The sequence below is a fragment of the Sphaerodactylus townsendi genome, linkage group LG16 (genome assembly GCF_021028975.2).
Source record: "Sphaerodactylus townsendi isolate TG3544 linkage group LG16, MPM_Stown_v2.3, whole genome shotgun sequence".
NCBI lineage: Eukaryota > Metazoa > Chordata > Lepidosauria > Squamata > Sphaerodactylidae > Sphaerodactylus > Sphaerodactylus townsendi.
This window is the reverse complement of record NC_059440.1, coordinates 16,366,305-16,391,390: the sequence shown is the minus strand read 5'-3', so window position 1 is coordinate 16,391,390 and position 25,086 is coordinate 16,366,305. Positions and strand designations below refer to the sequence as shown.

The 25,086-nt window shown below is 47.0% G+C and overlaps 1 protein-coding gene across 3 annotated transcripts in view; it reads right to left on the bottom strand.

The window, feature by feature from the left end:
* Nucleotides 1–23,745, bottom strand: part of LOC125445744 (TATA-binding protein-associated factor 2N-like) — a 28,441-nt gene extending 4,696 nt beyond the window's left edge. Inside the window, exons 1-10 of one of the 3 annotated variants that reach the window (XM_048519053.1) lie at nucleotides 23,623–23,745; nucleotides 17,770–17,809; nucleotides 17,066–17,117; nucleotides 16,349–16,439; nucleotides 16,149–16,260; nucleotides 9,805–10,157; nucleotides 8,864–8,975; nucleotides 4,769–4,803; nucleotides 3,810–3,842; nucleotides 1,416–1,525 (exon numbers count right to left, since the gene is read on the bottom strand). In XM_048519053.1, the coding sequence (XP_048375010.1) occupies nucleotides 1,416–1,525; nucleotides 3,810–3,842; nucleotides 4,769–4,803; nucleotides 8,864–8,975; nucleotides 9,805–10,157; nucleotides 16,149–16,260; nucleotides 16,349–16,439; nucleotides 17,066–17,117; nucleotides 17,770–17,809; nucleotides 23,623–23,632 (948 nt within the window). In that variant the 5' untranslated portion in view covers nucleotides 23,633–23,745. The remainder of the gene's footprint in view (nucleotides 1–1,415; nucleotides 1,526–3,809; nucleotides 3,843–4,768; nucleotides 4,804–8,863; nucleotides 8,976–9,804; nucleotides 10,158–16,148; nucleotides 16,261–16,348; nucleotides 16,440–17,065; nucleotides 17,118–17,769; nucleotides 17,810–23,622) is intronic. The other 2 variants (XM_048519054.1, XM_048519055.1) reach the window with 2 other exon arrangements.
* Between the last annotated feature and the right edge of the window lie 1,341 nt (nucleotides 23,746–25,086).

Sequence of the window (25,086 nt, the reverse complement as noted above, 5' to 3'; positions counted from 1 at the left end):
AATCTACTGCTGTAGGGCATCAATAACTGCAACAGCTATACAGGTTAGTGGCTGGAGGGAAGGGGGGGGGCATGGATTAGAAACAGGACACATGCTTTGCAGCAGAATGATCTCCAGTTAAAGAAGAAGAGGAGTTTGGATTTATATCCCCCCTTTCTCTCCTGTAGGAGACTCAAAGGGGCTTACAATCTCCTTTCCCTTCCCCCATCACAACAAACACCCAGTGAGGTGGGTGGGGCTGAGAGAGCTCCGAAAAGCTGTGACTAGCCCCAGGTCTCCCAACTGGCGTGTTAGAGTGCACAGGCTAAACTGATTTCCCCAGATAAGCCTCCACAGCACGAGTGGCAGAACAGGGAATCAAACCCGGTTCCTCAGATTAGAGTGAACCTGCTCTGAACCATTATGCAACTGCTGCTCCTAAGAAGCTGGTAAGTGAACTAGTTTCATCACCCAATTTTATTTTACGTGATGTTTTTGTCTTTAGAAAATGCAGCCTCCAGGGTTGTTTAATCAAGGAGAACAAGGGAAAAAGATGGAATCAGTGATCCTTTCCTTCCCTGACATTTTCTCATGGGAAAAGCTCCACAAACACACGCACACACCCAGTTGTTTTCACTCTTGCTAGGGCAAAATACATGTAACTGGTTACGTTTTCCCTAGCAGGAGGAAATTCATTGGGGGTAGAAGGCTTTTTCCAGTGAGAAAACACTAGAAGCAGAAAGGGTTAATTCCCTTCCCCCCCCCCCCCCGGTTCATAGTTGATTAAACAATTCTGTGTCCTCAAGAAACTGTTGGAGTCCTTTCACCGCCCCAGACCCTGGAGACTGAGTACCTGTCAGAGGAGACAACGATCAATGACAGCTTTGTATGTTCCTGTCAAGTTCATATTTTGTATTAAACTTTTTAAAAATGCTTAAGGCGGTTTCCAGAGTAAAAACAGGTGTCTGGTTCTAAAAGATTCTGATCTTGTACTACTCAAGAGGCTGTCCTCAACAAGGCTGATCTCGACACTGAGGCCTGACAGCGGAGAAGGAAAGAACTAGATGTATTTCTGAAAAGGAGGAAGAAGAACAGCCCTGGATTTCTGAGGAACCTTGCCATCAGACCTCTGTCTCTTTTTTCACCCCAGAAATAGAGGGAAAGACGCAGCAAAATCCTACGCTGCCACATGGACAATGAGGAATTATTAGAACGAACACCATTTATTCCGGCACGTTGAACGAGTCAGACCTCATTCCTTCAAAGCACACGGTGGAATAAATGTTTGTCTTTTAAGGCACAACTGGATTCCGGTTTTATCTTGCCAAAACAGACTGATACTGCCACCCCCAGGAATGAAAATTTCTGCCCAGCAGCTCCCCCTCACTTTAGCTTCGTAAATGTGCCGCCCTTTAAAATCTTTAAACTTTGCATACCTTAATGATGCCGATTTGCTTGAAATATTCGGCCACTTGGTCTGCTGAAACATCATCACTGAGTCCTTGTACGAAGATGGTGTTGTTGTCAGAGTTATCAGATTCCGAATCTAGATTAATGGGGGGAGAGTTTGAGAAGGAGAGAAGTCATTTTTAAATCCAAAGGGTTAGCCAAAAGTCCTGTTCCAAGACGTTTGGAATCAAAGCACAATGGCTGTTTCACATGTAAAATTTAAAAAAGCAGAATACGGATGCAAGAGTACAGTCTTTGAACCAAACAGAATCTCAAAGCACATCCTTAGAGAGAAGACTGAAAGTAGTACCGGGGGGAAGGGGGGGGGGGCTATTTTGAGCAGTGTTACTTTTCCAGCATCTAGTTCTCAGGAGGGATACTGGGAGTTCCATTCTTAATTGTGGCTTATAATGGATATTGTTAACGAGCATGTCTAATTCCACTTCTAACTATCCAAACTGTCATGTTATTACCATTATTACTATTATTATAAGGCACACCCTCAACTTCAAGCCAAAGAGAGCCATCGACTATAAATATGCCTCCTTCAACGTGCCTGGCATTTGACAGAATACGAGGCAATGGGCTCCCCCTCCGACTTCACTGAGAAGTTACAAGTGAGAAAGGCGGGCTATTGCAGGTGTTCTGAGAGGTGGCTCCAGGCATATGAGGCAGCAAAGGAACAGGAGGCCGTAGGATGGTTTAGCATGGCGGAACAAAGGTTTCAGGCAGGAATATAATCAGGATACTAGAACAGGGAGGTTGGTGCTGGCCTTAACAGACCAGGTGATCGGGAGCAACAGCCGCAGAAGGCCATTGCTTTCACATCCTGCATGTGAGCTCCCAAAGGCACCTGGTGGGCCACTGAGAGTAGCAGGGAGCTGGACTAGATGGACTCTGGTCTGATCCAGCTGGCTTGTTCTTATGTTCTTATGAGTAAATGTATTGTCCAGTGTGCAAAAGATGAGAAGATGATCCTGCAGGGGGGAGCAAGTGGGCAGGTAGATAGGACAGCAAAGTTAACACCTTCCATCCTTTTGAGGAGGAGGAGGAGGAGGAGAAGGGTTTGGATTTATACCCCACCTTTCTCTCCTGTAAGGAGACTCAAGGTGGCTTACAAGCTCCTTTCCCTTCCTCTCCCCACAACAGACACCTGGTGAGGTAGATGGGACTGAGAGAGCTCTGAAGAACTTTGACTAGCCCAGGGGTAGGGAACCTGCGGCTCTCCAGATGTTCAGGAACTACAATTCCCATCAGCCTCTGTCAGCATGGCCAATTGGCCATTCTGGTAGAGGCTGATGGGAATTGTAGTTCCTGAACATCTGGAGAGCCGCAGGTTCCCTACCCCTGGACTAGCCCAAGGTCACCTAGCAGGAACGTAGGAGTGCGGAAACACATCTGGTTCACCAGATAAGCCTCTGCCACTCAGGTGGAGGTGTGGGGAATCAAACCCAGTTCTCCAGATTAGAACCCACCTGCTCTTAATCATGCTGGTATAACCACTACCTGCTCTTCACCACTACACCATGCTGCATTAAGTGTCTTTTCTTGTCTGCCTCCAGACACCCTCAGGGCAATGGCCTCCATCTTCCCAGAAGTCCACTCTGCTCTCTCAGCTAGTTATGTAGTCTCTTAATAAGCACATATCTACACTTTAATCAATGTAATTCTGCCACATTACTCTCACTTTGCCAACATAAGAAGGGTGGGGCCAAGAAAGAAAAGTGTTTTTATGCTAGAGCAGTGTTTCCCAACCTTTTCGACATTGCGGTACCCTTGACCTCACTCTTCATATCTCAGGGTACCCTTGAGGTTCATTTGATTTTTTTTTGGCATTTTTTAAGGGTTTTTTCCTTTTTTGGCCTGTAGGTGGGGGGAGTGGCAAGCAGGGGGAGAGGAGGGAAAGCAGCACTGACAGCCGCGTTGTTTGTTTGCCTAAATTTGGAATGGATTTGTAGGGATTTAAGAGGAGAGCTCCCTTTAAATCTACCCCCCCCCCCAATCCACACTGAATTTAGGCAAATAAAACAATGCTGTTTAAAGGAAGTCTATGAGGTTTCCAAATCCATTTGATTCCAGTGGGGCGGGGCAGGCGGTAGCATTGTCAGGGTACCCCTGAGACGTGCTCATGGTACCCCAGGGTACCCCGGAACCCTGGTTGGGAATCACTGTGCTAGAGGAAGGAACTAAGAGGAAACCAGTAAAGGAAAAATTCCAGCAGGGGGGCTTCACGTGGCCTGAACAGCATGATAGAGATGAATGACTATGGTGGCAGAGTACTGCACAGAAGTTGAAGGGGCCGAGGAGGGCCAACAGGAGGTCGGAGAGGTGACTGTAGTAGTCAAGGCAAGAAAAACTTGTCAGGCTGCTCTTCTGCTTACCAGCATCTGACTTCGGACCATAATCCCTTTGACCTGGAGTCAAACAGAGAAAGCAAAGGGTAACTGAGCAATTACTGAACTCACGCAAAACTTGCTTTTATCAGCATGACTTCATGTTGAGAGAAAGGGGTGGGGAGAAACGCAACGTTTAGATGCTAGAGTTTTTGCACTTAGAAATGAAAACAAAATCTATACAAGATTCAGAAGATATTGTTCTTTAACAATCATCTGACAGAAGAAAGCGTCACAGTCTTTCAAGTTGGCAGACTGCAGTCAGGTTTATGTCGGTGGTAATCTCAGAAGGGTGGCCTAGCCGCTGGCAGCAAGAACTCTCCAGCTCAGGGGTGTCATTTGTTATCAGGGCCAGATATGACATAACTGTGACTTGGTCGGGCTGGGCCCTGACCAGGGGTGGCTTTCTCAGCTGGCCCCAGAATAGCACTGGGGGGGAGGGGGGGTTGCCTGCACTGGGGTGCTTGCAGAGAGGTGGAATGGCTGCCTTGAGAGGGCTTATAAGGACAAACGAGCCAGCTGAGATACCCCCCACTCCAGATTGGGAACGATGGGGGGCTGCTTCAGCTGGCTCATGGGCCAGATCCAGCCCCAATGTGTGACAACCTGGCTCTAGTGTTTGCAGGATGTTTGGGCATGCCATTTAGCGGCCAGCCAGTCAAGACAAAACTGCTTTTCATGCAGTCGTACAAAAAGAAAAGCAAAAGACACAAACTTTTTTTTTTAACTGCACGAAGTCCAACTTTTCTTCTGGTTTCAAAAAAAACACCACCCTTGGCCAAAAGAGGGGTAAATAAAACAAATATAAAAATTGTAAACACACTGTAACGTGACAACTGGTGGCTTTTTAGAAGATTGGTTTTCCTCTTTTTAATCTAGAGAATTTCCACTGAGGGAGGGGTTGTTGTTGTTGTTTTCCATTTTGTTTCGAAATGCTTGGCACTTACCACCAAAATTTTTGGAGCCCCCTCGGTCACCACCACTGCAGAGGAAAAATTGAAGAAGTGATTTCTTCCTTAAGTCTCTACAAGCCGAGCCCAGAGGCATACAAGCAACACTTATGAAAGCTACTGCATAGTTGCTAAGAACCGTCAAATGCTGGGTGGGGGGTGCTGCTCCAGTGGTAACTGGGCCACAACTCTGTCTCTGGGAAGACTTGTTGGTCTTGTCAGTCAAATAAAGGCAGCTCTGCAGTATGGAAAAGTAACCCAGCCTCTCCTCTGAAACCCCACAATCCCTGGGAGTGTGCAAAAGGCATAGATGAAGGGGTCACCAGTTTGTAAATGTTTACATTTCCAATTCTTAGTAACAGGGAATGAGATGAAGTCTAAAAAGAGCACGGATGTTCACTGGACATTAGAGAAGGTTTAAATTTAGAGTTCCTGACACACAATAAAACTATGCCATGCTGCAAAGATGCTATTTTCATCCCCGTGGCCTACTAGCCTCAACTATCTCCTCCTGTACCCCGAACAAGCGACGAAGCCGTCTTTGGCGATGGCTCTTTCGCTTCTCTCTGGTTGGTCTGCATTCCGCCATCCCTGAGTATGGGTTGCTTTTTGTGTAACAGATTTCATATGTACGTTAGCCACTCTTAGCCTGGCTTTGGACGGGGAGGGTGGGACATCAAGTCGAACAAACTAGGAACTAACCAGTGATCCGCATACTAGGAAGTGTCCAGTTCTGGTCGCCGCATCTCAAAAAGGATATTGAGGAGATAGAAAAAGTGCAGAGAAGGGCAACAAGGATGATTGAGGGACTGGAGCACCTTCCCTATGAGGAGAGGCTGCAGCGTTTGGGACTCTTTAGTTTGGAGAGGAGGCGGCTGAGGGGGGATATGATTGAAGTCTACAAAATTATGCATGGGGTAGAAAATGTTGACAGAGAGACATTTTTCTCTTTCTCACAATACTAGAACCAGGGGACATTCATTGAAAATGCTGGGGGAAAAATTAGGACTAATAAAAGGAAACACTTCTTCACGCAACGTGTGATTGGTGTTTGGAATATGCTGCCACAGGAGGTGGTGATGGCCACTAACCTGGATAGCTTTAAAAGGGGCTTGGACAGATTTATGGAGGAGAAGTCGATTTATGGCTGCAATCTTGATCCTCTTTGATACTAGAGATTGCAAATGCCTTAACAGACCAGGTGATCGGGAGCAACAGCCGCAGAAGGCCATTGCGTTCACATCCTACATGTGAGCTCCCAAAGGCACCTGGTGGGCCACTGCGAGTAGCAGAGAGCTGGACTAGATGGACCTTGGTCTGATCCAGCTGGCTTGTTCTTATGTTCTTAAGGCAGGAAGGTTCACATGGAGCCCTGCTGAACCTTTTCAACTGATAGATCACGAGGAAAGACAGCAAGCGCTTCTCCACCACTATGGTTAGGACCAGCTTGCAAGGCACAGCTATGTCAGCCAGCGACACATCCCATTTTGCTCCTGTGCCTTCTGGGTTCTTCTTTTTCAAGCCTTCCGTAAGAGGATTTGTTTCCTCTAGAAAAAGGAGTCTTAGAGACTCCTCTTATTGAGTTCCACAATTCCTCCTAAGTATAATTTCCTATGAAGGCCTCATCCAAACCCAGTGGTTCTCACAAGCAGCCCTACATCCCGGGATATATATTTTACTTATGAACATACGAAGCTGTCTTATACTGAAAAGGAGACTACTGATCAACTGAGCCCGGTGTCATGCCTGCCATTTCCCAGCTCTGTTGCCAGAGCATGTCCAGGTTCAACCTCTGACAACCTGTGCTCTACACCACCGAGATATGAGGCCTCCCCAGTTGATGAGGGAAATTCAAACTGATACTTAGAAAACCAGTCAACTAAGGGGCAGAGCTGCAGGGAAATAATTTGATGGGCAGACAAACAAAACAGATCCATAAATAAAGCAAATGTAAACGGGTATCTGGGCTGAATGTAATAAAACGCCTGAAAACACATGCCTCGTTTCCCACTGAGTACCATGTTTGTTCCCCTGACCCATAAATTAACGCGTCTTTTTTACTACGTCCTACAAGAGTATTTTGTTAGTCAGCTCCTCCTGGGGGATCTGTTTCAGTTCGGCAGGGCCTGTAAAACAGAGCTGTTCCACCGGGCCTTTCCTGCCAGGCATCCCCCTCTTTAAAAAGATCCTCCCGGTCCCCATCTAGGCACGGCCATACATTTATTCTTCTTGTACCCCTTTTGTATAGTGACACCATCTGTCGACTAAATTATTGTTCACTTATTGTAAACTGGTTTTAATTGTATTTATGATGTTTTAAATGTTATATTATTTATTGTATCGTATGGATTTTTATTGTGAGTCGCCTTGAGTCTTCCGGGAAAAGGCGGGATATAAACGTAATGTGATAAATAATAAATAAAATGGTTTCCCAGTTCCTCTTTGCTCAGCATTTGCAGCCAAGGAATGAACAAGAGTTTCCATTTCCCTGTGACAGTCTTGTCACTCCATCCCAACCTCCAACTCCAATGACTTTTCACTGGACAGTTGGCTCCACATTCTGACAGACCACAGACCCAACAGCCGCCCTGCCGCTGATTCAAAGCCATCTGTAACAAATGCAGGCAATGTCTTCCAGCAATTGCCCCCAAGCTTTCTTTCTTGGGCTTCGATGAGAATGTAGGGCAGCCCAGCCTCAGCATGCCTGGAATGTGGACCCAGCCCGGTCCAAGTAAAGCCAGCATTCTAACCTGTTTAAAAGAGCGGCCTCCACTCCTGATCAGCAAGAGAGCATTTAATTCTTCCAGCTCTGGAAAGAGAAAGACAGCCACCTCCCAAGAACCCTGAGGACTTCCTCCCACCTTTAAGCCAATTGCTTGAACTTTACAAAGACTGTTCTGAGAGCTGTGAATAGAAGCAGCGCTGTATTCACACTGCCAGGCAACAAAGCTTTCACCGAACTGTGAGGCGGAATATTAGAAAGGTCTACTAATATCCAAATGGGGCCCCTTTTTAAATCCAGTCTAGCCTTAAGCATCTTTCAAGGCTAGGATATGCTTGACACTATACCCTCTGCTGTCCACTATTACACTATTAGGATCAAGAATGTTGCTTTCTAAGCAGAATTAAACATTTTCTCCGCATCCACATTAAGGGAGTACGAGTTAAGTTTGTTTGCCAATGTTGCTTGAAATAACGAGGAACTGAAAGTCCCTTTGTGTCACACAGCTGCTTAGAGAACATGATGCTCAAACCAAACCTGATTTTAGACAAACGGCCCTCTCTCAGTTCCAGGCCAATCTATGAAATACTTGGATAATTATGCACACGGCTTTTTAATGGATAACAATGAGAGAGCAAGTGCACAACTCTAAACATTGAAAATGCTACAGCACTGGATGATCATATGTCAGCAGTGCTTTGACCATGTGTTCCTGCATGGCAGGGGGTTGGACTTGATGGCCCTTGTGGTCTCTTCCAACTCTATGATTCGAAGTGTCATTACTAAAAAAAAGTGAGAAATGAGGTTGAAGCTTGTATGCTGAATTCCAAAGAGGGCTTAAGACAGGCAGTTTGACAGTGTGGGGCCAACTACTGAGGTACAGTGGTTAGCGCTGAACTAGAATCTGGGAGATCCAAGTTGAAATCTCCGCTCTGCCATGGAAGTTTGCCAGGTGACCTTGGGCCACCCAAACACGCTCAGCCTAAGTTCCTCCCAGGGTTGTGGTGAGAATAAAAACAGAGAAGGGGAGAATGTTTCAATTACTTTGGGATTCCAGCAGGGAGGAAAATATAAATGTGTATAAATGAAGTAAATGAATAAATTAATTTTGTTTGCCGACACGATACATCTGGGGTTAAACCAGGCACTGGATTTGGCCCCTAAAACACTATCTTGTGTAACAGAGAATCTTGGTTTTCATGCATTCCCAACTTATGTTCTCCCTAAGGCAGAATTTGAGAGCAACAGTGATAAAATTAAATACTTTCAGATCTGAACTCAGTAAAAACTGCTTTTGAGCATCTGCAAGCATGGAGAACGTATCAGCTAGTATCTCAGCATCTGTTAAACGCTAGGAGTGAAACTCTTACCTCATCCCAGACATCGGACCTCTGCTGTCAGAATCGAACCTGCTTCCACCTCCTCGTGGCCCCCCATAACCTCTGCTGTCATCTCCAAACCTGCTCTTTTCTCGGCGATCATCTGCAGATTGTGTTAAAAAGCAATTACTCCAGAGTGGATGAACAGAGGCCCTTACTTACATGTGACATGTTAAATTCCTATGATATATCTGTATTCTGGTGGGGAACTAGCAAAATGAGCAACACTTATCTGCCACCCCACCCCCTTTTGGCTTTACTCCTAATTTTGGAACCAACCAGCATTTCCACTGGTGAAAAAGAGAAAACCTTAGACTACCACAAAGGCTATTCTGGGGATTATGGGACCTGCCAGAACAGACAGACGAACAGGAGGAATTTGGATTTAAATCCCCCCTTTCTCTCCTGTAAGGAGGCTCAAAGGGGCTTACAATCTCCTTTCCCTTCCCCCTCCACAACAAACACCCTGTGAGGGGGATGGGGGTGAGAGATCTGAAGAACTGTGACTAGTCCAAGGTCACCCAGTGGCATGTGTTGGAGTGCGCAAGCAAATCTAGTTCACCAGATAAGCCTCCACAGCTCAAGTGGCAAAGCGGGCAATCAAACCCTGTTCTCCACAGTCTGGAGTAAACCCTTTGCCACTCTTGCTATCCAAGCAGTGCCCTGATTTCAATGGACTTAGAAAGGTGGAACTCTGTTTAGAATGGCACTGAAGAGCCCTTAACTACACATACCAGTAGCTGAACCTGGAGTTTCAGGCGCTTAAGGAAGTCTCCCACTCCCAAGAGTTGGGGGGATGGTTTTGCAGAAAACACCCTGCCCAAGTTCCCATAACATAAGCACTACTAACAATGTTAATGTTTATTCGGCTTAGTTTATTGGATTTCCTATGCAGTTTATTTCTGTTAACTGTCACTCAATGTAAAACCTACCCTGCATGTTTTGTCCGTAACCTTCCTTCTGGTAGGATGGCTGGTTCTGGCCGTATGATCCTTGCTGCTGGCCATAGTTTGACTTTTGGCCGTAGGAGCCTGGCGGCTGACCGTAGCCCTGCTGCTGCTGGTCATAGGAGTCTCGGTTTTGGCCGTAGCCCGCCTGTGGGTCGTATGAGCTTTGCTGCTGACCCTGCTGGCCGTAGCCAGACTGCTGGTCGAATGGTCTTTGCTGCTGGTTGTAACCCGCCTGTTGATCATAGGACCCTTGCTGTTGACCATAACCTGAGGGCTGGTCATATGAACCTTGCTGTTGCCCGTAGCTGGGCTTCTGGTCGTATGAAGGCTTCCCGCTGAAACAAAAGAGAAATATCATTGAACTCTTCAGTTTTATACGAAAGCGCAGCAAAACACGCTTGGTTGTAAGCATGCACCCAAATTTAAAGCGGTGACATCGGAGTCCCCTTCGATAACTAGCAAGGTTGTCGCTAGCCACCTGAAGAAGACCTACAGAAGATGAGAGAAGATTGTTCTGAAGGGTTCTGCTCTACAAAACTTTTTCCAGTGCAGAAGAAGAGGAAAAGAGCTCTATGGTGACAGGGAGCTGAAAACGATTGGTCTATCCGTTTCAGTATTGTCTGCTCTAACTGGCAGCAACTCTCCAGAGCCTCAGATGGGTTGATCCTGCCCAATGCCTGCCACTCAAGATCTTTTCAATGAAAAGAAGGACTGCACATGCCACGCCTGCCTCCAGCACTGAACGATGACCTCTTAACCACAGGTCGAGTAAAGAAGAAAACAATAACTGTAGCCGGACCATCTAGCAAGCTGAGAGGAGAATTAAAGGCGATACCACAATGGATCATTTTCACTTGATCTTATTGTAAGAACAATCTCTTGATCAGAGATTGCAAATGCCTCAGCAGATCAAGTGCTTGGGAGCAGCAGCAGCAGGCCATTGCTTTCACATCCTGCATGTGAGCTCCCAAAGGCACCTGGTGAGCCACTGCGAGTAGCAGTGTTGGACTAGATCCGTAGTGGCAAACCTTCGGCACTCCAGATGTTATGGACTACAATTCCCATCAGCCCCTGCCAATTGGCCATGCTGACAGGGGCTGATGGGAATTGTAATCCATAACATCTGAAGTGCCAAAGGTTCGCCACCACTGGACTAAATGGACTCTGGTCTGATCCAGCAGGCTCTTTCTTATGTTCTTCTTAGGTTCTTAACACCAGGCATTTATGGTTGGAAGGGGGTCTGTGTGGTCAGTAAGCAAATCTTTTGGTTCGCTGTTACAGCTCAAAGAGACATCTGCCCCGCCCCCACAATCACTGGAGTCCTTTCTCCACATGAAGCTGCCTTGCACTCAACCAGACCCCTGGTCCCTCAGGGTCAGTATTGCCTGCTCAGACAGGCAGCAGCTCCCCATAGTGTCCAGTGGTCATCTTTCACATCACCTACTACCGGGTCCTTAAATGGAGATGCTGGGAATTGAACCTGGGACCATCTGTGTGGTAAACAGATGTTCTCCAACTGAGTCACAATCCCTCTCCTCCAAGGCAGTTCAAAACTTTCTGAACTTCCCCCGCCCCCACCACCACTTTCAGCTTGCTCTACCTCCCTCCAGCAGGTACACACAGGGTAGTGCACAGAAACCCAACTGTATGTAAGGGCTGAGTTACTGAAACAAGTGCTGGACTTGGAAGAGGAGCAGGGTAGGATTTGCCTGACCTTCCCAAACCCTGTGCAAGGAGACAGAGAAAAGCTGCAGTTCTTACAGAGCGCCTTTCCTTCCTAATCAAGCTAAGTTGCTTTCACAACTCCACTGCATATCAACGAAGAGGTGTTTAATCTATCCAGGTGATCGCTTGTGATGGGAGGAGATGTCATCCATTTCAAGATACCACCTCCCTGGAATTTTGGACACCTTCCCCCCTCCCCACTTTAGGTGGCACAAAAAGTTCCAGGTTTGAGAGCCAGTGTTCAAAGGCCAGAAATACGTTTTTGACCACAAAAAGACGGCTATTCCCAATTTTTAGCTACTGCTAACAGGTCATCTTAAATGAAAGCAAAGCCGGGGTTCCCCCTAAAAGCAAGGACAGATGTTTCATGTACTCATGAACCTTTGGTACGTCAAGATTTCAGGTTTTTAGCTTAGCGCCAACCGAAAAGCTCAATTAAAATAATGAGAACATATAAAATCCCATTTGGCATCTTCTTTCCTCAGCTGCATTGTTCTCTCAACTAAGACTTCACAATCACCTGGGGAATTACTCTGCGCACACTCAGTTTTCTACACTGGCAGCGGCAAGCAAAAAAGAGAAGGGAAAAAAATCACTGAAAACATCCCAGCTGTTCCGGAGACAGGCAGAGTAAATCTGACAAGTCAATGAAATGGAAGGTGATGCTAAAAAAAAGACAATAGGAGCTCTCGGGCTACCCTCAATCCACTGAAGACACAGGAAGAAGAAAAAGAAGAGGAGTTAGGATTTATACCTCACCTTTCTCTCCTGTAAGGACACTCAAGGTGGCTTACAAACTCCATTCCCTTCCTCTCCCTACAACAGACACCTTGTGAGGCTGAGAGAGTTCTGAGAGAACTGTGACTAGCTCAAGGTCACCCAGAAGGAATGTAGGAGTGTGGAAACACATCCGGTTCACCAGATTAGCCTCTGCCACTCAGGTGGAGGAGTGGGGAATCAAACCCCGTCCTCCAGATTAGAATCCATGTGCTCTTAACCACACTACAACACACAGGAAGAAGAGCCCCTGTCTAAAGGAAAAAGATAACCAGCAGTTACACCACCACTGGAAGCTCTCTGTACATTGCAATTTGAAGAATACTGTCCTGGGAACAAGCCTCCCTGAACAGACCCAAGTAGGATTCTGCTGTGATCTGAATAGCCCAAGCTAGCTCAATCTTGGTCAGATTTCAGAAGATAAGCAGGGTCAATCCTGGTTAGTTCTTGAATGAGAGACCACCAAGGAAGTCCAAGGTTGTGACGCAGAGGCCGGCAATGGCAAACCACCTCTGTTCTTCTCTTGCCTTGAAACACCTCTTGGGTTGCCTTAAATCAGCTGCAGTTTGAGAGTGCGCACACGCACATACACACCAGGATTTTGAGCAGACCTGCTTGGAATTGCTGACCCAATTGATCTAACGCTTCACTTAAGAATTACGCCCTTCTCGTGAGTAGAAAGGTCAAGGATTATTTCTTCACACAATGCACAATTCATTTACCAGCGTTAGCCATGACAGCCAAGTGGATCCACCCCACCCTGCTGAACGTTCAGAGGCAGCATCGCTGCAGATATTCACATGTAAGCGATGTAGGTCAGTACTTTGATGTTAGATTGAATTGTACGTATACAGTCAGTAAGGTGGTATTAATTTATTGTATTGGGAGTCTTGGGCTGTTTTGAAGACACAGCGAGATCAGACTTTACCGGTAGCTGGTTAGCCGGAAACCTCCTCAAGACCTTGTTATATGTTTTTTGGAGGGATCACTGATCTATCAATCTACTGTTTATTGATTTGGATGCATTATATAGGCATACAAGTACCATGAACAAAATATGGTTAAGATCTGAGCATCTTTAATCCAGATATGAATATCTTAGTAAAAAGTACTTGTTTTAAACTGTTGCATGATATTCAGTACCGTGTACTGCTAGCCTTTTGGTGCAAAGCTGCGTTGTGTTTGAACTCTTACACCTCCCTTTTAGCATTACCGTGGTGGATATCTCTGAAACCCAGCTGCGAGGAAGGCTGCAGACTGTCATCCAGCTTGCGGGATTCCCGTAGACCAGACCTGGGTATTATACAGCCCGCGGGCCACATCCGGCCCGCCGGATGACCCTGACTTGCCCCCCTGCCTTGCTGGGGAGCGAGGCGCCTTTGAGTTCCGCTATAGCCTGCTTCGTCTTTGGCCGTCGGGCTTCATGGTTAAAAGTACCTCAGCCTCTGTCTTTGCTGGGGAGCGATGCGCAGAGAAGCGGTTGCAGCAGCGGCTTCTGAACTCAAAGTGCCATCGCCCACTTGCTGCTGAGGCGGCGCCTTTAACCCTCGCAGAAGCCGGTTGCCTTGGCTGCCAGCTTCATGCGGGGCTTTCAAAACCTGCTGCTGCTGGGGCGAGCGGAAAACCCACTTAAACCCGTTGCCTTGGCTGCGGCTTCTCTTGAGCGATGCCGCCCCTGCGCGCTGGGGGGGAAATGGCTGAAAGCCCCGCAGAAGCCGGTTGCCTTGGCTGCCGGGCTTCATGCGCGGGCTTTTCAAAAGTGCGCTCACTTCACCTTTGCTGGGGAGTTTAGGCTGAGTTCCCGCTATAGCCGGGCTGCCTTGGCCGTCGGGCTTCGCGGGTTTTCAAAGCGCCTCCCCCTGCCTTGCTGGGGAGCGAGGCGAGGCCTTGGAAAGTTCCGCCCCGGGAAGCCGTTGCCTTGGCTTGCGGCTTCAAGCGGGCGAAAAGTGCTCCTCCTCGGGCCTAAGCCTCGCCTGCTGGGGGCCAGGCGGCTGAAAGCCCATGAGGCCGTTGCCTTGGCTGTCCTGGCTTCATGCGGGGCTTTCAAAAGTGCCTCGGCCCCTGCCTTGCTGGGAGTTTAGGCTGCCTTTAGAAAGCCTCGCGCGAGAAGCCGTTGCCCTTGGCCGCCGGCTTCCCGCGGGCTTTCAAAAGTGCCCGGGCCTCTGCGCCTTGCTGGGGAGCGGCTTGAAGCTCCTCGGCGCAGCCTGCCGCCTTGCCGCTTCAAGCCTGGTTGCGCGCCAAAAGTGCCTCTGCTGCTTGCTGGGGAGCCGAGGCCAGAAGCCCCGCTGAAGCCGGCTGCCTTGGTCGCCCGGTTTCCGGCCAGTCGCGAATAAAGTCTCTGCCCTACTGGGGGGCCGAGCCTTTGAAAGCCCCGCACAAGAGAAGCCGGTTGCCTTGGCTGCCGGCTTCGGCTTTGTGCCCTGCTTGCTGGGGAGTTTAGGCGAGTCTCCCGCAGCCGCTGCCTTACGTCGGCTCTGGGCGCGGGTTTCAAAGATGCTCCTCGCCCCCCTGCCTTGCTGCTGGGGAGAGCGCTTTTGAAAGCCCCGCAGCCCGGGTTGCCTTGGCTGCCAGCTTCTCGCGGGGCTTTGTGCCTCGCCCCTCTGCCTTGCTAAGGGAAGCGAGGCGCCTTTAGAGAAGCCCCGCAGAAGCCGCGCAAACCAAAGGCAACCGCCCGGGCTTCTGCGGGGCTTTCAAAAGCACCAGTCGATGAAAAAAGTAGGTCAGGGGACTTAAGTCTCCCCACTTGCTCGATTGTCACAGTGGACAACTATGCAGGTAGGTTAAGCCTGTGATTCTTTGTGCCAAATAGTGTTGTATGCAGAACTGTTGCCACTGATTCCAAGTTGATCTGTGCACCTGTCTGTCACTTATCAACCCCTATTATGCAGAATTGAGTTCAGCCTTTTGGCCCGGCCCTCCACAATATTTTCTGTTTCTTATGCGGCCCCATAGAAAAAATAATTGCCCACCCCTGCCGTAGACATTAGGTTGGACAGGCTAAACTGTCTAGATCTTTGGTCTGATCCCGCAGGGCTCTTATGTTCTTAACACGGAGTGGGGATGTTAAAAAGAGCCATCTGGAAGAGGCAGGAGGGAAAGGCTAAAGAGGAAGTATATCATGACTAGTTCCAAGAGCTCAGAAACAAGATGTGTGGCTATCTGTCCTGGTCCCGGTCTGATGGAACTCTGTCTAATGAGACCTCTGTCTAATGCCCTGAGGGATTTAGCTCAGTTCTGCTGGGCCTGTAAAACAGAGACATTCCACGAGGTATATGAGGACGACGATGGCAAAGTAGGTTAGCTGGCTTCCCTTCCTTTCCACCCTGCTTCCTCCCTCTCCCCATCTTCTTTTCCTTTGCTCCCTTCCCTGGAGGTCTTGTGAATATCTGCAATGTTGTTATTATGACTACCGTGTTGAACCAATTTCACCACAGAGGGCTTTCCCCCACCTAACAGGGGTGATTACGATGTTTAAGACACCATCATTAACATTAAATTGGGATTTGTAGTTTTAAATTATGTTTTAATGTCTATATCTATCATTGTAATCTATTATTGTTGGAAGCTGTCCTGAGCCCAAACTTGGTCAGGAAACGGCATGGTATAAATTGAATAAAGTAAAATGAATAAACCTCCCTTCCCTCTTTCTAGGGTTTGGGGTGGGCCTGGAGCGCAGAGATTAGTGTAGATAGCATATTGACCATATCCCCGTACCCTTTTCTGACCCAGGACTCAAGTGAGCAAAAGAGAAGTTTTTACAGCTGCTGGAGTATCTTTGCTGTTACCTCAGCCACATACTCATCAGTTTCAGACTGGGCCCTTACCCTCCTGATGAATCTTTCTGCTGCCCCTGAAAGCCGTAGGACTCCTGGCCGGAGGAGCTCTGGTTCTGAGTTTCATAACCGCCATAACCTTGCTGGCCACTTTGCCCATAACCTGAAGAGCCAATAGGGAACGCTTTCAGTAAAATGGGCGCATCCAAATGGTGCACATGTGCAACAAAATGTCAGCATGCTTGTCAAACCTGTCTGAGTTTGTCCGAAGTTGCCTTGATAGCTTCCATACCCTTGCCCATATGAGGAACTCTCCCCGCTCTGCTCGTAGCCAGGGTAACCCTGCAATCGACAGCAAGAGGGCAAAGGAGAGATAAGGCCCTAGGCTGCATGTTGTCACAAGATGGCCTGTCAACACCAGGGGCTTCAATTTGCCAGTGGCCAGAACTGCAGAACAGCTGAGCACTGTGTTTCTGCATTCAGAGATGAGCAGAGCCACTTATACACCACTCAGTAAGAGTCTGGCCTACTCCCAACACCTGTTTTCTAATCAGTCACCATGTCTGACAGTCGTCAGATGGCTGATTTGGAATACACAAGGCACAAGACCTGACTTTCAATGCAACTATTCTCAACATTGGCCAGTTCTCATAGGGCCAAGCCACAATAAACTGGAGGATGACCCACCACCACAGCAGCCATACAAGAATAATCTATGCTGATTTTGCAGTTTTCAGCTCCTAGACTTACAATTTCCCCTTCACTCACTGGATATTTCCTCCTGGTCATGAGCAAAAAACTCTCTCAGACCAGTGCTCTGACTGTCCCTCTGCAAACTTTACAAGAGGAGCTAAGAAGAAGGTAGAAGAAGGCATCCAACTCTTGGCAACAGAACCCTTTTTGCCCACAAGAGCACAGGGCCGCTTGGAGCGTTACAGGAACAGCACAAAGCTGGTCAGTCAGCCTACCTGTGGTGCTTGTCCAAAGTTCTGATTTCCTTGATTGCCATACCCTGAATAGCTGCAAGAGAAACGTAGGGGGTTTCAAATGAATGCTGTTTTCACATAGAATCTCACTGGGACTCAGCCGCCGCAACTGTAACCATTCATTGGCATTAGCAAACCAAAACGTTATTTGAAGCTTTGGCTTTTTCTGGCAAGCCAACAGGAAAGAGGGCACAAGCTCTCACCCCCTGAAAGACATTGACCAGCAAACTGCAAACTGGTGGGCTGGGTCACTAACAGCTCCCACCCCCAACCAGCTACTAAAATTGGGATTTGGAAAGCGAGGAGATTAAGTGCATCGGAGATTCTCCCCTCATGGGGGCTCCCTGGACAGCCAAGGGCACAGCTGCTCCTTAGGCAGATTATGTTTGTCCCTAATGGCCAAAGAAGAATTCATACGTACCCCCCCGCCCCAAAATTCTCCTTTAGCTAAGATTGAACAGGAAATACTAGTGTGCCACTGAGGGGAAAGGAACAGATCAGAGGCAGTGTGGATTCTGCACCACAGTTTGCATTATGTGAAACAGTCCCAAGAGGATTATAAACAGACAAGAATCATGAATAGAAAACTCAAGCGACCCCCTGAACATATAGAAGCATACCTTCTGAGGGGGAAACCCGTTTTCCTTCAAAAGGTTTTTAACAATATTCTTATTGAGCACACATACCTCTCCTGCTGACCGCCAGAATGGCTGAAACTTCCAGAATCTTAAAAATAAAAGGAAATATTTTTGATTTAAGCAAAGAGGAGTCCAACTAGTAATCCATCCAACATGATAACTTTATATCCAAAAATGATCCTGAAGCATTCGTTAATTTTGATGGCAAGCATCAGGAACAAGCTTACGCACTGACAGTAGCCTGGTTTTCATTGAGAGGACGCAGAATTATGCGAGAAAACTTCAACACTTCTAAAAAGGAGAGAAGCTGGGATTCTGAACTTTCATCAGGGTGACACTCTCTAAAGCAAGTTACGTTTCAGACTTATTGAAGTAAAAAATAAAAACAGAAGGAAGCAATTTGGCTTGGAGAATTTACTGTTGCTCCACGGGACCCCAAAGAAACGAAACAGGCTGCGGGAGGCTGAAGCATTAGAGGGGGAAGACAGTCCTCCTGACATTACAATTTATCTTGCAATTTCTCTAGCCACATGGACTGACTACATGTTTGAGCTATCAACATAGGCCCTGATCCCTATGCCACTACTACTTGAGTTAATGGGCAACATGAGACCTCTTCAGAGGTGGCATTTGGACTTCAATGCCCATGGGAGGTTAGATGGGCTCCTGCTTGTCAGACTTTCTATGTCAGATCAAGTTGCCTCTATTTCAGCACACTGAGGCAGCCATTAAGGATTATGGGCTTTTGGCAGAATTGCAGCACTCAATGGACAGTACTGTTTCCAATATGACCGAATTCAGACCGGTTTTGATATTTTTACACTTTGATTATTTACCAACCTCTTCAGAGGTGGCATTTGGACTTCAATGCCCATGGGAGGTTAGATGGGCTCCTGCTTGTCAGACTTTCTATGTCAGATCAAGTTGCCTCTATTTCAGCACACTGAGGCAGCCATTAAGGATTATGGGCTTTTGGCAGAATTTGCAGCATATTGGTTTGTTACTGTTTCCAATATGACCGAATTCAGACCGGTTTTGATATTTTTACACTTTGATTATTTACCAACCTCTTCAGAGGTGGCATTTGGACTTCAATGCCCATGGGAGGTTAGATGGGCTCCTGCTTGTCAGACTTTCTATGTCAGATCATGTTCTTATTTCATAATAATTGAGGCAGCCATTAAGGATTATGGGCTTTTGGCAGAATTTGCAGCATATTGGTTTGTTACTGTTTCCAATATGACCGAATTCAGACCGGTTTTGATATTTTTACACTTTGATTATTTACCAACTTGAAGACCACCATAGCAGGAAGGAAAGCAGGGATAAGCAAGCGTTATAATGAATAATAAAATGAGGGTGTGTGAACTGTTACTTATGGAAGCAACGAAAGTTCAGAAAGCTCACAATATAGTCACTTCTTTAATGCTGAGTGTGGCTGGCCAGGGTGGGGGAGAGCCTGGGAACTCCATGTACACAGCCATGGCGGAAAACAGGTGGGTCAGAAATGCAGGGCCTTGCTGTGTTGGCTCTTCCTGGCCCTGTCCACTAGAACAAGAACTCCATATCAGCATGAACTACGGGATATAATATGCAGAAAGGGATGGGAAGCAGCTGTGCTTTTCTTTAGTAACTGTAAAGAGGACTGGTACGGAAGAGGGGTTAAAAGTATCAGACTAGAATCTGGGAGGCCTGGGTTCCAATCCGCCCTCTGCCATGGAGGTTTACTGGTTGACCTTGGGTCAGTCACTCACTCTCAGCCTAACTTACCTCACAGGGTTGTGGTGAAGATAAGAGGAGGAGAGGAGAATAGTGTAAGCTGCAATAAATTCCCACTGGGGGACAAATGAATTAAAAAAAGAAAAACTGCTCACAGTGGAGGTGAGCAACCCAGATTAAAAACCTGGATTTAGGCCGGTCAACAGGTACTGCCATGAATGAAGCCTAAGACCACAGACAACCAGGTGAGCCTTCCAAAATGCTCTCACATGTGCTGAGATCTCAGAATGCATGTATTCTGAAAGCTTCCACAAAGCGTGTAAACTTTCCCTGCCCATTGAAAAGGAACACTGTCTGCTGACCAGCAGAGATCTTACGAGTTACTATTAAAACCACATTTTGCCACTGCTGTGCATTCAATATCACATTTTTAATTATTTATACCTCACTGATCATGTACATGGCACCTTACAGATTCTCATAGGCTCACTGATTTTCATAGTCAGCGTGGTGTAGTGGTTAAGAGCAGGTGGACTCTAATCTGGAGAACCAGGGTTGATTCCCCACTCCTCCACCTGAGTGACAGAGGCTTATCTGGTGAACCAGATGTGTTTCCGCACTCCTTCATTCCTGCTGGGTGACCTTGGGCAAGTCACAGTTCTCTCAGAACTCTCTCAGCCCCACCTACCTCACAAGGTGTCTGTTGTGGGGAGAGGAGGGGAAAGGAGTTTGTAAGTCACCCTGAGTCTCTTTACAGAAGAGAAAGGTGGGGTATAAATCCAAACTCTTCTTCTCCTTAACATAGAAGGTTACATACGGGGGGAAAACAGAAACTTCTCTTATGTTAAAATCATACTACAGAGGATGAAAAGCAGGAGAGGTATAAAAATACATACTGCATGACAGTTACAGTCTCAGAATGGAATTATGAGCCATGCTCCCGCTCTCCAGCAGCTAACAGTGCAAATCCGAACTTGCTTCACAAGAAGCAATACAAACATCGCTTCTCGGTCATTCAAACATCACTTTTGGTACAAACAGGGCTTCGCACCTGCAGCCTTTACTTTCCCCCTAATCTTGCAAGAACAGGGATGGACAGAAATCCCGGGTAGCTTTCAGGCTGTTGGGGTGGCAGTTGGAACCTCTGATTTTATATCTCCACCCAGCTGCAGTGACAAAGCAAGGGTGAGGTTCTCAAACTACAAGGCCCCCCCCCCCCCCGCCCAGGTATCAGATTACCAGAGATGAAGGAGATCCTGAGGAAGGTAGAGGGTAAGCTGCATGTTTTTCTGGCAATGAATCCCAATCAATGTGCAGATGTGGCTGTATCTTCGTTACATTATCAGGAAACCCAGAAATATTTGCTGCATTCTTCCACTGACAGTCCCCTTACATATGGCTTAAGGAAGAAGCCAGAAATAAACTGCGCTGTCCCCCTTCTTCCAGTATTAGATTCATATCACAATCCAGACTCTCTCATACAGTGGCATGTATCAAGGAACATCACATGAGAAATCTCAACGTATTCATCTGTGGAACAGATTATAGATCTCAAAAATTTTGAAACTGGGGGGAAGGGGAACAAGGTAGAGGAGGGTCTCTCTGTCACACATAAACAGGGTTTAAAATGGCTGGGGAAAAAACCCTGAGAATTATTTCATCCACCAGAGACGCTAACAAGAAGATGGACTGCTGACAGGACAAATCATTGCTTTCTTCTAGAGCAGTTAAAGACACCATGAATTGATGGGGGGTGGGGGAAGAATCCTGCTACTATAAATACCTCCCCTGGAACAGAATTAGCTGTTTAATACTGTTTGCGAAATCAGAATCCTGCTCACATTTCAAGAGGTGTTTCCATGAACTGATCTCTCATGCTGCGTTTCTAAGAACTGTGGTCAGCCCGTATTTCCACAAGAAGCCAAATCTTGCCTGAACCTTCTACTGCGAAAAGGGGGGGGGGGGAACCAGATGTTCTGCGATCACGTGGAAAGCCCACGTCTGACCACAGGCAATCACCGCAATGTGAGCAGCAAAAGCACTCCTTCAAGTAGCAAGCATGATGGTGGTGGGAAATGCCATCGAGTCACAGCTGATTTTCAGCGATCCCACAGAGTTTTCAAGGCAAGAGATGAACAGAGGTGGGCTGCTAATGCCTGCCTCAAAACAGCAACCCTGGACTTCCTTGGCGGTCGCCCGTTCAAGCACTAGTCAGGGGTGACTCTGCTTAGTTTCCAAGATATGACAACATTTGACTAGCCTGGGCCATCCAGGGCAGCAATATAAATGCAGCTTTGCATTTACAGACTGCAGCAAAGGAGATAACATCAAGAAGTCTGCTTAAAATCAATGCAGTTCAAGGCAGAGTAAGATTTGGAGAAGGGAATCCATCCCCATGAGGTGAGTCACAGCAACTACCCTATCTCAAAAGACCCCAACGTTTCCCAAATGGAATCCCACCCCATCTTTGAGCACCACAAACCTCAGCCTCACCACCCTGCTTCCCTCTATCTACAGTTGGCCAAAATAGGAAAGGTCTACACTGTAGGGCTGTTGGAATTATTTTTGAAGTAGCAGATGGGAAGGGCTTCATGGCAATCTGTACAGGTGCTGTCCATTAATTCAATGATGATGCTCTCAATAGTTCTGACACTTGTTCTGGCAATGCAGGAAGGTACTGGGAACCAAGTGGAGCAAACGTGGAAGAAAAAGCACAAACAGAACTGAAATGGGGAGAATCATTCATCCTTTGTTTCCAACAAGGTCTGCGGTGTTTTTCAGCACCACCTCATAAAACTGTTTTACTTGGGAATCTAGTTTTGATTGTGAAATTTCTCAGTGGGGAAGCAGATGAACAATTAATAGAAATGTGGCTCCTTTTTATAAGAGAACTGGTTGCAGATATTCCTTCACAAACAGATTTCATGAAAGATGGGCATCTATGTTCATCCCCACCTTGAATTTTAGATGACAAAATCCTTGGGAGAGGGGAGCTGCCTTCTTGCACTTTGTAAGGTGCTATTTACGTTTGTTTATTCATATTTACAATATGCTACTTATAGGCTGTCCTTCCCCATGACAGGTCCAGGGGCAAGCTACAACAAAAATCTCATAGTTGAAATACCCTAGCAGTTTTCACTAATTTCCCAATTCTCCAATTAAAGGGAATGAAAGAAGAAAAAGGAAGAGGGAAAGGGAGGTCAGCTATGTTGGAAATGCCATTACTGCTCTCAACCACTGGCCTGGCAAAATAGCTCTGTCTTTCACATCCTGCAGAACTGAGATAGGTCCAATAGGGTCTGGGTCTCATTCGACAACGCATTCCATAAAGCCCTACACTCTCCCTAAAAGTGCTGTGCAAATGCACTCTTGGTGTACAAACTGTGCAGCGGCCAATGGAATAACTTTCAAAAGACCCAAACAAAGCAAAACAAGGCAACTCTGATATCTGGGGGTAGAGGGGTAGGAAATACACCCCCAACTACTAACAAACTCAGTCTCTCTCACCAGGTTGCTGTTATCTGGCTGTTATGGGTTTTCAGGGCTGTCTGGCCGAAATACATCTTGCCGTACGGTGCCTCTGAAGATGCCTGCCATAGATGTGGGAAAACTGCCATAGATGCTGGGGGAACGTTAGGAGCGCATGCCACCAGACCAAAGCCGTATAGCCTTCAACAATACATATTATCTCCGAGATAATGCACAACACTACAACATTCCAAGGTCGCTAAACAAGTGTGGTTGCTTTTCCCATTATAATCTTGCTTTGTAAAGCATTGCCTGCATTCCCCAGATCACCTTTGCAAGCACTAAGCCCACATTAGCAATGAACAGTGCAATCCTGAATGAAGTTACTCCAGTTTGAGCCAATTGAAACCAGTGAGCTTAAACTGGAGCAGCTCTGCTTAGGACCGCGCTGTAGGTGTACATAAATCAGTTCCAATTTGGATCAGCTCAAGCGAGCAAGGTGGCAAAGCATCCCCACGCTGAAGCCCAACCCACTTCAAAACCAAGAAGGGAGGAGCCTAAGAGCGAGGCCAGTGCGCAGGCGCAGCCCCTTCCAAGATGGCGGCCAACAGGGCCCGCTGAGGCCCGCCGCCTGCGCTACACCACGCCCCCCTCCTTCCTCAGCCTCCGCTTCCTTCAGGCGGTCACTACCAAGGGAGAAGACGAAAAACCTACCCGAGGCCATGACCAGCCAATATACTCCGTAGGCGAAGAGGCGAGGGGAGAAAGCGGCCGCCGAGCAACCTGCTCGCCGTTCGGTTGCTCCGCTGACTGACTGGCTCTGGCGGCAGCGGCGTCGACTGCAGAGCGCGGCGACCAATCAGGGCGCTCGGCGCCTACCACTTGGAAGGCGCTCGAAGGAATGGGGAGAAACTGTGGAATGTACCACTTCTCCAGAGAAATGAGGGGGGAATAAGAGAAGGGTGCAATAACAGTTAACGATGACAGCCAAGAGCTGGTCGAGCTTCGTAGTGAACTGTACCACCCAGAGATGGGGGAGGGCAGTAGAATATACCACTGTAGCCTCAGTGATTGACTGAATGTGATTGGAATTAATTGATTAAGTTTTAATTTTAATAATTAAATTAATAGTGACTGCAATTATTTTGCAGAAGAAAGCGCAGCTGCCTTTGTATGCCGCCTTTCATGTGAGGAACTCAAAGTGGTGAAAATTGATTTTATTTACGTTTTTGATAGTCCACCTTTCTCACTTGGATTCAAGATGGATTACAAAAAGCGAGTCAATATAAGCAATAGGGTGGGATATTAAATAAACCATTAAATAAGTTTGGGGTTGTAGAACAAACCGCAAGTCTAAAAAAACAGAACTGAAACCAAGCCCCTTCTCTTGTTTTATCTTTACGACAACCTTGTGATGCAAGTTAAGGTGAACGATGAGAATAATGTCACCTGTTGAATTCTTGGCTGAATACTAATTTGAACCCAGATCTTCCAATCCAGGCCAACCAGTACATCACACCGGCTTTCTACACAGGAAATGCCAATATGGGCTGGGTGAAATACATAAAATTTTATTCAGAACTTGCCTTGAACCTGTGTTTGGATAAGAGGGGGTGCCACTGAGCATGTGCAAAGTGCATTAAGTGTTCTGCTAGATAATTGGAACTGCACATCCCTCCAATTTCTCATTGCCATTCCTGAGGTCAACAGGGAGAGGGGCAGGAAGCAACCAGGTACCCTTCTATCACTCCTGAACCCAATTCTTGCTAAGTATACCAGAACTATATTTCCCCCTCCACATTTTATTTATCAGCATTTAAAACAGCAGAGCAACATAAAGCACAAGGCAAAAGTTTACTCTGCAAAAATTAGCTTAATTAAAAAAAATGTGCTATGAGCTATCAGAGTTTACCAAACTGGTAAATCCATTAACAACCATAAACATTTCTATGCACAGAGGGGAATGGAAAGAGACACAATCCCCTTTTTAAGGAATATTTGTATTGCTAATGGGAGGGAGTGTATGCAGAAGTTCTCAAGTTCAATCCCTGGTGTTTCCAGTTGAAAAGACTGAGCAGTATGTTCTGTGAAAGACCTGTGCTTGAGATCCTGGAGAACTGCTGCCAACTTGAGTAAACAGCAGTTACCTGGAAGACCATAGAATCAAAGAGTTGAAAT